The sequence below is a fragment of the Haliotis rufescens genome, unplaced genomic scaffold (genome assembly GCF_023055435.1).
Source record: "Haliotis rufescens isolate VD_foot unplaced genomic scaffold, xgHalRufe1.0.p SCAF_101, whole genome shotgun sequence".
Taxonomy (NCBI): Eukaryota; Metazoa; Mollusca; class Gastropoda; order Lepetellida; family Haliotidae; genus Haliotis; species Haliotis rufescens.
Genome location: NW_025963782.1, coordinates 357,858 through 369,875, shown reverse-complemented (window position 1 = coordinate 369,875; position 12,018 = coordinate 357,858). Strand labels below are relative to the sequence as shown.

At 46.6% G+C, this 12,018-nt stretch overlaps 1 protein-coding gene across 1 annotated transcript in view; it reads left to right on the top strand.

The window, feature by feature from the left end:
• LOC124121004 (methylmalonyl-CoA mutase, mitochondrial-like) overlaps positions 1 to 12,018 on the top strand; it is a 64,774-nt gene that overhangs the window by 12,024 nt on the left and 40,732 nt on the right. The window contains exons 5-10 of the mRNA XM_048391890.1: positions 961 to 1,144; positions 1,804 to 1,938; positions 2,681 to 2,798; positions 4,427 to 4,506; positions 6,065 to 6,196; positions 8,222 to 8,398. Of these exons, the coding sequence (XP_048247847.1) occupies positions 961 to 1,144; positions 1,804 to 1,938; positions 2,681 to 2,798; positions 4,427 to 4,506; positions 6,065 to 6,196; positions 8,222 to 8,398 (826 nt within the window). The remainder of the gene's footprint in view (positions 1 to 960; positions 1,145 to 1,803; positions 1,939 to 2,680; positions 2,799 to 4,426; positions 4,507 to 6,064; positions 6,197 to 8,221; positions 8,399 to 12,018) is intronic.

The following is a 12,018-nucleotide window of genomic DNA, read 5'->3' as shown; positions in this document are numbered from 1 at the left end:
TATTCAGTATACTGTGTGGGGTATTCAGTATACTGTGTGGGGTATTCAGTATACTGTGTGGGGTATTCAGTATACTGTGTGGGGTATTCAGTATACTGTGAGGGGTATTCAGTATACTGTGTGGGGTATTCAGTATATTGTGTGGGGTATTCAGTATACTCTGTGGGGTATTCAGTATACTGTGTGGGGTATTCAGTATACTGTGTGGGATATTCAGTATACTGTGTAGGATATTCAATATACTGTGTGGGATATTCAGTATACTGTGTGGGATATTCAATATACTGTGTGGGGTATTCAGTATACTGTGTGGGATATTCAATATACTGTGTGGGATATTCAGTATACTGTGTGGGGTATTCAGTATACTGTGTGGGGTATTCAGTATACTGTGTGGGATATTCAGTATACTGTGTGGGGTATTCAGTATACTGTGTGGGGTATTCAATATACTGTGTGGGGTATTCAGTATACTGTGTGGGATATTCAGTATACTGTGTTGGATATTCAATATACTGTGTGGGATATTCAGTATACTGTGAGGGGTATTCAGTATACTGTGTGGGATATTCAGTATACTGTGTTGGGTATTCAATATACTGTGTGAGGTATTCAGTATACTGTGTGGGATATTCAGTATACTGTGGATCGATGCTCACGATATCAATCACTGGATTGTGTGGTCCAGACTCGATTAATTTCAGACAGCCGTCATATAGCTGGAATATTGTTGAGTGTGGCATAAAACAACAAACAAAGAAACAGTATACTACGTGGGGTACCCATGTTAAACTGCGGCATGGTATCTGATTGGGCTAGGACTAAATAACTGAGACAAGTCCAGATTGGTCCAAGCAGACACACATACATCCATGTGGCTGTATGTGTAAAATAATCTTGAAAGCGATGTTAGATTGGATTTCACCTCACTTGCTTTAAAAGCAACTGATGTTGTTACAGCTATGACTCTGACAATCCCCGTGTTGTTGGCGATGTTGGCATGGCTGGGGTTGCTATAGACTCTGTGGAGGACATGAAGCTGCTGTTTGATGGCATCCCACTGTCCAAACTCTCCACGTCCATGACGATGAATGGAGCCGTGCTGCCAGTCCTGGCTATGTTCGTGGTTGCTGCTGAGGAACAGGTGAGTTGGGTTTAATGCTGCTTGGAACAGTATTATATCACGGCGTGTCAGCTTAATGTGGGAGGAAAGCCCGAAGGGATGCAGGTCTTAGACGTTTACCACGTTGGTGAAATCACTTACTTATTCACAACATGACTTCATTTGAGATTGTGATTACGTTGAATATTTGCAATGAGACATATTTTCAAAAGTATTTCCCTATATTGGAATTGTTGTTAGAGTTCAGCATTTTCAGCCATGATATTGTATACTTTCCTACGTTGACATTGTGTATGGTGTGTATTATACAGTGTGGACTTCCTGTGTACAGTGTTATGGTGTGGTGTGTCTCCAGGGAGTGTGATATAGCTGGAATATTGCTGTGTACAGTGTTATGGTGTGGTGTGTATTCAGGGAGTGTTATATAGCTGGAATATTGCTGTGTACAGTGTTCTAGTGTGGTGTGTATTAAGGGAGTGTAATATTGCTGGAATATTGCTGTGTACAGTGTTCTAGTGTGGTGTGTATTCAGGGAGTGTAATATAGCTGGAATATTGCCCCTGCCGTGATATAGCTGGAATATTGCTAAAAGCGGCGTAAAAACCATACTCATTCACTCAGAGAGCGTAATATAGCTGGAATATTGCTGTGTACAGTGTTATGGTGTGGTGTGTATTCAGGGAGCGTCACAGGACCAGCTTACCGGGACCATACAGAATGACATCCTGAAAGAGTTCATGGTGCGGAACACCTACATCTTCCCCCCGGAGCCCTCCATGAAGATCATCGGGGATATCTTCGAGTACACATCAAAGGTTTGCCCATGTCTTTCTCCATGAAGCTCCATAAAGAAAGTGAACATTTTTTAATAAGTTGATTTTCAAATTTGAAATGGTTTACACCGGAATCAGTTTGTTCCACTCTGTTACTCATAATAAAGAAGTTGACATCCATCCTTATGTGTATCACTTCTAAATGCCTCTCAAAGACTTAGTAACAGGCCCTACATGTGTCCAGGATTTTGTCACTGTCGAATGTCTAAAAACAGGCCTGTCTCCTTTCTTGAATCCGGAAGCTGGCAGGAATTGGTGTTTTCAGATCTGCATTTGGCAAGTAGTTCAGGGCCCACTTGCATAAAGCGATCTTAAGACTAAGATGATCGTAACTCCCACACATTAACATAGGCTTACAATAGTCTTAGCGCTAAGATCGCTTTGTGCAAGTGGGCCCAGATGCAAATCAGCTCAAAAAGATATGATGAATGGATGAAAACAGAATGTAATCTGACCCAAAAAAATTATTTCAAAAGGTTAATTTTCACAGGATACTTTGGATTATGTACCGGGTAGCACAGAAAAAATCCCTGAAATATAATCGACCGAATGATCATGATGAATGTAGAGCTCTCCTATTTTATGACATCAGGTATTCCGGTATCATGGCAGAGTTGAACATGATGGAATGAATTATTACTAATAATATAAATAATGTGTCACTGAAGACAGTGAAGCTGAGTGTAGTGGAAATCCTCGTCCTGTATGCTATCTTCCTCCACAGAACATGCCCAAGTTCAACTCCATCTCCATCTCCGGCTACCACATGCAGGAGGCGGGGGCGGATGCCGTCATCGAGCTAGCTTTCACTATCGCTGATGGGCTGGAGTACATCAGGACAGGTGTGTACACCATAGTACATGGGGTAGATGCCTTACACTCTCCTTGTGAGTCTCCTTGTGAGTCTCCTTGGGAGTGTCCTTGGGAGTCTCCTTGGGAGTCTCCTTGGGATTCTCCTTGGGAGTGTCCTTGGGAATATCCTTGGGAGTCTCCTTGTGAGTCTCCTTGTGAGTCTCCTTAGGAGTGTCCTTGGGAGTATCCTTGGGAGCGTCCTTGGTAGTGTCCTTGTGAGTTTCCTTGTGAGTCTCCTTGGGAGTTTCCTTGTGAGTATCCTTAGGAGTGTCCTTGTGAGTTTCCTTGTGAGTCTCCTTAGGAGTGTCCTTGGGAGTATCCTTGGGAGTCTCCTTGTGAGTCTCCTTGGGAGCGTCCTTGGTAGTGTCCTTGTGAGTTTCCTTGTGAGTCTCCTTGTGAGTCTCCTTGGGAGTCTCCTTGGGAGTCTCCTTGTGAGTCTCCTTAGGAGTGTCCTTGGGAGCGTCCTTGGTAGTGTCCTTGTGAGTCTCCTTGGGAGTCTCCTTGTCAGTGTCCTTGTGAGTGTCCTTGTGAGTCTCCTTGGGAGTCTCCTCCGGAGTCTCCTTGTGAGTGTCCTTGGGAGTCTCCTTGTGAGTTTCCTTGTGAGTCTCCTTAGGAGTGTCCTTGGGAGTATCCTTGTGAGTGTCCTTGGTAGTGTCCTTGTGAGTCTCCTTGGGAGTCTCCTTGTCAGTGTCCTTGTGAGTCTCCTTGTGAGTTTCCTTGGGAGTATCCTTGGGAGTCTCCTTGTGAATCTCCTTGGGAGTGTCCTTGGGAGTATCCTTGTGACTCTCCTTGGGATTCTCCTTGGGAGTCTCCTTTTGGGAATCTCCTTGGGAGCCTACTTGGGAGCATCCTTGGGAGCGTCCTTGTGAGTATCATTTGGAGTCTCCTTTTGGGAGTGTCCTTCGGAGTCTCCTTTGGAGTTTCCTTGGGAGTGTCCTTGGGAGTTTCCTTGGGAGTCTCCTTGGGAGTGTCCTTGGGAGTCCCCTTGGGAGTGTCCTTGTGAGTCTCCTTGTGAGTCTCCTTGTGAGTATCCTTTGGAGTCTCCTTGGGAGTGTCCTTGGGAATCTCCTTGGGAGTTCCCTTGGGAGCGTCCTTGGGAGTCTCCTTGGGAGTCTCCTTGGGAGTCTCCTTTGGAGTGATTGAGTGGGCTTCTGAAGACCAAATCTAGCACAAGATCTGATTCCAATGAGTATGTGCCTCCCAGCGAACTACCGTTAAGAGGTAGTAACTATCTATTTAAGCCTGTATCATAGCTAATATGCTATACACACAATAAATGATACACAGATTCGTGGAAAACGTTCCTGAAATGAGATTTTTTTCAGTTGATCTCCTTCTGTGAGAGAGTGAATATTGTTTTACTCTGCTTTTAGTAATATTCCAGCCATAGAATATTGAAGCCATGTCGGGAATGAAACCTGGGTCTTTGGTGTTTCCTCCCCCAGCTGAGACTCTGTGTTATAACTGAAATACTGTTCAAAGTGTCTTTCAAACTAAATCCATGCACTCACTTTGGAAAGAGGTAAGAAGACAAGACAAGGGTGTTACTTGCAACTTCCAATAAAAATGTTTTTACCAAGCTCTTCATGTTTTGCAATTGGCTTTGTTCTTTTATCAGGTGTCAGTCGGGGTTTAGATGTGGACAAATTTGTTCCAAGATTGTCTTTCTTCTGGGGTCTTGGCATGAACTTCTACATGGTAGGTAAAACAGTAATAAATGGTGTTTTCATTTGCAGTAAAACAGGGTGCTTTCAGGTACAGTAAAACAGAGTGCTTGTACGTACATGGAAACAGGGTGCTTTCACAACAGTAAAACAGGTGCTTTCACATGCAGTAAAACAGGGTGCTTTCACTACAGTAAAACTGTGCTTTTACGTACAGTAAAACGGTGCTTTCACGTACAGTGAAACAGGGTGCTTTCACGTACAGTAAAACATGGTGCTTTCACTACAGTAAAACATGGTTCTTTCACGTACAGTAAAACAGGGTGTTTTCACGTGCAGTAAAACAGGGTGCTTTCACAACAGTAAAACATGGTGCTTTCACTACAGTAAAACATGGTGCTTTTACAAACAGTAAAACAGGGTGCTTTCACGTACAGTAAAACATGGTGCTTTCACTACAGAAAAACATGGTTCTTTCACATACAGTAAAACTGGTTGTTTTCACGTACAGAAAAACAGGGTGCTTTCACAACAGTAAAACATGGTGCTTTCACTACAGTAAAACATGGTGCTTTTACAAACAGTAAAACAGGGTGCTTTCACGTACAGTAAAACAGGGTGCTTTCGCAACAGTAAAACAGGGTGCTTTCACTACAGTAAAACATGGTTCTTTCACGTACAGTAAAACGTGGTGCATTGTAAAACATGGTGCTTCCACGTACAGTAAAACGGTGTTTTCAAGTACAGTAAAAAATGGTGCTTTTACAAACAGTAAAACAGGGTGCTTTCACGTACAGTAACAAATTGTGCTTTTACAAACAGTAAAACAGGGTGCTTTCACGTACAGTAAAACAGGGTGATTTCACAACAGTAAAACATAGTGCTTTCATGTACAGTAAAACGGTGCTTTCACGTACAGTAAAACATGGTGCTTTCACTACAGTAAAACAGGGTGGTTTCATGTACAGTAAAACAGGGTGCTTTCACTACAGTAAAACAGTGTGCCTTCACTACAGTAAAACAGTGTGCCTTCACTTCAGTAAAACAGGGTGCTTTCACTACAGTAAAACAGGGTGCTTTCACTACAGTAAAACAGGGTGCTTTCACTACAGTAAAACAGGGTGCTTTCCCGTACAGTAAAACAGGGTGCTTTTACGTACAGTAAGACAGGGTGCTTTTATGTACAGTAAAACAGGGTGTTTTTATGCACAGTAAAACTGATTGCTTTTTACGTATGGTAAAACATGGTGCTTTCATGCACTGTAAATACGGCGCTTTTACATACAGTGAAAAAAAGTGCTTTTACATACAGTAAAACATGGTGCTTTTACATACGGTACATTGGTGCTTTCACAGACAGTAAAACGGTGCTTACACAGTAATACACCAAGCTTTCAGTTACAGTAAGACATGGAATCCTCATTTAAACATGGAAAGAATCTTACTGTGATTAAATCATGTGTGATGGACCCTAACAGAGAAGATGCAAAGTGTGTTATTGCATCAAATTGTGAGTGTAACAGTCACCAATATACAACCTTATAGTTAGAAGAAACACTTCTGTAACTACATGAACATTTCCCTCCACTCAGGAGATTGCGAAGATGCGAGCAGCCAGGCGCCTTTGGTCCAACTTGGTGAGGGAGAAGTTCCAGCCCAAGAACCCCAAGTCAGAGTTACTGCGAGCTCACTGTCAGACTTCTGGCTGGTCCCTCACAGAACAGGTGGGTGCCTTCAGTGATAGACAGATATGTGTCTGTGGATTCCTAGGAAAGTCAGAATTACTGCGAGCTCACTGTCAGACTTCTGGCTGGTCCCTCACAGAACAGGTGGATGCCTTCAGTGATAGACAGATATGTGTCTGTGGATTCCTAGGAAAGTCAGAATTACTGCGAGCTCACTGTCAGACTTCTGGCTGGTCCCTCACAGAACAGGTGGATGCCTTCAGTGATAGACAGATATGTGTCTGTGGATTCCTAGGAAAGTCAGAATTACTGCGAGCTCACTGTCAGATTTCTGGCTGGTCCCTCACAGAACAGGTGGGTGCCTTCAGTGATAGACAGATATGTGTCTGTGGATTCCTAGGAAAGTCTGAATTACTGCGAGGTTATTGTCAGACTTCTGGCTGGTCCCTCACAGAACAGGTGGATGCCTTCAGTGATAGACAGATATGTGTCTGTGGATTCCTAGGAAAGTCAGAATTACTGCGAGCTCACTGTCAGACTTCTGGCTGGTCCCTCACAGAACAGGTGGGTGCCCTCAGTGATAGACAGATATGTGTCTGTTGATTCCTAGGAAAGTCAGAATTACTGCGAGCTCACTGTCAGACTTCTGGCTGGTCCCTCACAGAACAGGTGGATGCCTTCAGTGATAGACACATATGTGTCGGTGGATTCCTAGGAAAGTCTGAATTACTGCGAGCTCACTGTCAGACTTCTGGTTGGTCCCTCACAGAACAGGTGGGTGCCCTCAGTGATGGACAGATATGTGTCTGTGGATTCCTGGGAAAGTCTGAATTACTGCGAGCTCACTGTCAGACTTCTGGCTGGTCCCTCACAGAACAGGTGGGTGCCTTCAGTGATAGACAGATATGTGTCTGTGGATTCCTAGGAAAGTCTGAATTACTGCGAGCTCACTGTCAGACTTCTGGCTGGTCCCTCACAGAACAGGTGGGTGCCTTCAGTGATAGACACATATGTGTCTGTGGATTCCTAGGAAAGTCTGAATTACTGCGAGCTCACTGTCAGACTTCTGGCTGGTCCCTCACCGAACAGGTGGGTGCCTTCAGTGATAGACACATATGTGTCTGTGGATTCCTAGGAAAGTCTGAATTACTGCGAGCTCACTGTCAGACTTCTGGCTGGTCCCTCACCGAACAGGTGGGTGCCTTCAGTGATAGACACATATGTGTCTGTGGATTCCTGGGAAAGTCTGAATTACTGCGAGCTCACTGTCAGACTTCTGGCTGGTCCCCCACAGAACAGGTGGGTGCCTTCAGTGATAGACAGATATGTGTCTGTGGATTCCTAGGAAAGTCTGAATTACTGCGAGCTCACTGTCAGACTTCTGGCTGGTCCCTCACAGAACAGGTGGGTGCCTTCAGTGATAGACACATATGTGTCTGTGGATTCCTGGGAAAGTCTGAATTACTGCGAGCTCACTGTCAGACTTCTGGCTGGTCCCTCACAGAACAGGTGGGTGCCTTCAGTGATAGACAGAAATGTGTCTGTGGATTCCTTGGAAAGTCTGAATTACTGCGAGCTCACTGTCAGACTTCTGGCTGGTCCCTCACAGAACAGGTGGGTGCCTTCAGTGATAGACACATATGTGTCTGTGGATTCCTAGGAAAGTCTGAATTACTGCGAGCTCACTGTCAGACTTCTGGCTAGTCCCTCACAGAACAGGTGGGTGCCCTCAGTGATAGACACATATGTGTCTGTGGATTCCTAGGAAAGTCTGAATTACTGCGAGCTCACTGTCAGACTTCTGGCTGGTCCCTCACAGAACAGGTGGGTGCCCTCAGTGATAGACAGATATGTGTCTGTGGTTTCTATTTTTTCAGTCCAGGTTATGTTTACAATCTACCACCAATACAGCGTTGATTTCTTCATAATTATTTTGAAAGACTGCCAGCATTGACAGAAAAGTTAGCTTCGTATATCTTCCTATTTATTAAATGTCACCTCGCCCAATATCAGTTCCATGGAAAGGACAGTCAGTTCATCATAATATTAAATCTTTCGACTCAGGATCCGTACAACAACATCATCCGCACAGTGGTGGAGGCGATGTCGGGGGTGTTTGGGGGCACACAGTCTCTACACACCAACTCTTTCGATGAAGCTCTTGGACTGCCGACGCCATTCAGTGCCAGGATAGCGAGAAACACACAGATCATCCTGCAGGAAGAGTCTGGAATTCCTAATGTAGGTCTTCTTATAACATAGACACATAATAACTGCCCAGGGAACATATTTTAAAGAAACCTGAGATTTTGTTTTTAATGTAAGGGAGATTAACAATGCTTGACATATTTCTAATTTTGAGAGCATCCTGGGCGCTTATTACGTCGGAATATGGTAATACGTAGTTTGGCATATTTCAGCTGAATGTAAAGTAAGCTTATGTCATGGCCTCCTTTTCCTGCATCAGTTGTCTGTCATATGTCATTTGTCTTCTGCCGTAACATCTTCAACTCAGGACCCACTGTAACAATGAAACTGAAACTTCATGTGATTGTTTTCACGAATGATGTAACCTCAATTTGTTCAAGAAGTTCAAATCAGAATTTCAAAATGGCTGCCTTGACAGCCCTGTTTTAGTGAAATTTGGTAGATGTGTAATCAGTCGTGGGGCTCAACATATATGTCCCTCATGACTTTGACTTGAACTTTGCACTTTGACCTTACAGAAAGTTGAAACGTCTTAAGGCCATTACGCAGCCAATATTGTTCAAATTTGTTTCTAATATTTGCTTAAGGAATCCCCCAAATCACAGCCAATCTTGCTATTGCTGTAACGGGGTAGAGATGGAGGTAGAGTAAATAGTTTGTTTTTCAACGCCACATTCGGCAATATTACAGCTATATGACTGTGGTCTGTAAAAAATTGAGCCTGGACCAGACAATCCTGTGATTGACATCATAAGCTTCAATCCGAGCAATGCGGATTGATGACATCTATCAACCAAGTCAGTGAGCCTGACCACCCGATCCCATTAGTCGCCTCTTACGACAAACATTTTATGGCAAGCATGGGTTACTGAAGACCTATTCTACCCTGGATCTTCACGGGTACCTCACTGTAATACTGTGCACTGTATGTCTCAGGTGGCTGACCCCTGGGGCGGGTCCCTGTAATGGGGTGGAGATGGAGGCACCTCACTGTAATACTGTGCACTGTATGTCTCAGGTGGCTGACCCCTGGGGCGGGTCCCTGTAATGGGGTGGAGATGCAGGCACCTCACTGTAATACTGTGCACTGTATGTCTCAGGTGGCTGACCCCTGGGGCGGGTCCCTGTAATGGGGTTGGTCCCTGTAATGGGATGGAGATGGAGGCACCTCACTGTAATACTGTGCACTGTATGTCTCAGGTGGCTGACCCCTGGGGCAGGTCCCTGTAATGGGGTGGAGATGCAGGCACCTCACTGTAATACTGTGCACTGTATCATAGTGTATGTCTCAGGTGGCTGATCCCTGGGGCGGGTTGCTGTAATGTGGTGGAGATGGAGGCACCTCACTGTAATACTGTGCACTGTATGTCTCAGGTGGCTGACCCCTGGGGCGGGTCGCTGTAATGGGGTGGAGATGGAGGTACCTCACTGTAATACTGGGCACTGTATGTCTCAGGTGGATGACCCCTGGGGCAGGTCCCTGTAATGGGGTGGAGATGCAGGCACCTCACTGTAATACTGTGCACTGTATCATAGTGTATGTCTCAGGTGGCTGATCCCTGGGGCGGGTTGCTGTAATGTGGTGGAGATGGAGGCACCTCACTGTAATACTGTGCACTGTATGTCTCAGGTGGCTGACCCCTGGGGCGGGTCGCTGTAATGGGGTGGAGATGGAGGTACCTCACTGTAATACTGGGCACTGTATGTCTCAGGTGGATGACCCCTGGGGCAGGTCCCTGTAATGGGGTGGAGATGGAGGTACCTCACTGTAATACTGGGCACTGTATGTCTCAGGTGGATGACCCCTGGGGCAGGTCCCTGTAATGGGGTGGAGATGGAGGTACCTCACTGTAATACTGTGCACTGTATGTCTCAGGTGGCTGACCCCTGGGGCGGGTCCCTGTAATGTGGTGGAGATGCAGGCACCTCACTGTAATACTGTGCACTGTATCATAGTGTATGTCTCAGGTGGCTGATCCCTGGGGCGGGTTGCTGTAATGGGGCGGAGATGGAGGTACCTCACTGTAATACTGTGCACTGTATGTCTCAGGTGGCTGACCCCTGGGGCGGGTCCCTGTAATGGGGTGGAGATGGAGGCACCTCACTGTAATACTGTGCACTGTATCATAGTGTATGTCTCAGGTGGCTGACCCCTGGGGCGGGTCCCTGTAATGGGGTGGAGATGGAGACACCTCACTGTAATACTGTGCACTGTATGTCTCAGGTGGCTGACCCCTGGGGCGGGTTGCTGTAATGGGGCGGAGATGGAGGTACCTCACTGTAATACTGGGCACTGTATGTCTCAGGTGGATGACCCCTGGGGCAGGTCCCTGTAATGGGGTGGAGATGGAGGTACCTCACTGTAATACTGGGCACTGTATGTCTCAGGTGGCTGACCCCTTGGGCGGGTCCCTGTAATGGGGTGGAGATGCAGGCACCTCACTGTAATACTGTGCACTGTATGTCTCAGGTGGCTGACCCCTTGGGCGGGTCCCTGTAATGGGGTGGAGATGCAGGCACCTCACTGTAATACTGTGCACTGTATCATAGTGTATGTCTCAGGTGGCTGATCCCTGGGGCGGGTTGCTGTAATGGGGTGGAGATGGAGGTACCTCACTGTAATACTGTGCACTGTATCATAGTGTATGTCTCAGGTGGCTGATCCCTGGGGCGGGTTGCTGTAATGGGGCGGAGATGGAGGTACCTCACTGTAATACTGTGCACTGTATCATAGTGTATGTCTCAGGTGGCTGATCCCTGGGGCGGGTTGCTGTAATGGGGTGGAGATGGAGGTACCTCACTGTAATACTGGGCACTGTATGTCTCAGGTGGATGACCCCTGGGGCAGGTCCCTGTAATGGGGTGGAGATGGAGGTACCTCACTGTAATACTGTGCACTGTATGTCTCAGGTGGCTGACCCCTGGGGCGGGTCCCTGTAATGTGGTGGAGATGCAGGCACCTCACTGTAATACTGTGCACTGTATCATAGTGTATGTCTCAGGTGGCTGATCCCTGGGGCGGGTTGCTGTAATGGGGTGGAGATGGAGGTACCTCACTGTAATACTGTGCACTGTATCATAGTGTATGTCTCAGGTGGCTGATCCCTGGGGCGGGTTGCTGTAATGGGGCGGAGATGGAGGTACCTCACTGTAATACTGTGCACTGTATCATAGTGTATGTCTCAGGTGGCTGATCCCTGGGGCGGGTTGCTGTAATGGGGTGGAGATGGAGGTACCTCACTGTAATACTGGGCACTGTATGTCTCAGGTGGATGACCCCTGGGGCAGGTCCCTGTAATGGGGTGGAGATGGAGGTACCTCACTGTAATACTGTGCACTGTATGTCTCAGGTGGCTGACCCCTGGGGCGGGTCCCTGTAATGTGATGGAGATGCAGGCACCTCACTGTAATACTGTGCACTGTATCATAGTGTATGTCTCAGGTGGCTGATCCCTGGGGCGGGTTGCTGTAATGGGGCGGAGATGGAGGTACCTCACTGTAATACTGTGCACTGTATGTCTCAGGTGGCTGACCCCTGGGGCGGGTCCCTGTAATGGGGTGGAGATGGAGGCACCTCACTGTAATACTGTGCACTGTATCATAGTGTATGTCTCAGGTGGCTGACCCCTGGGGCGGGTCCCTGTAATGGGGTG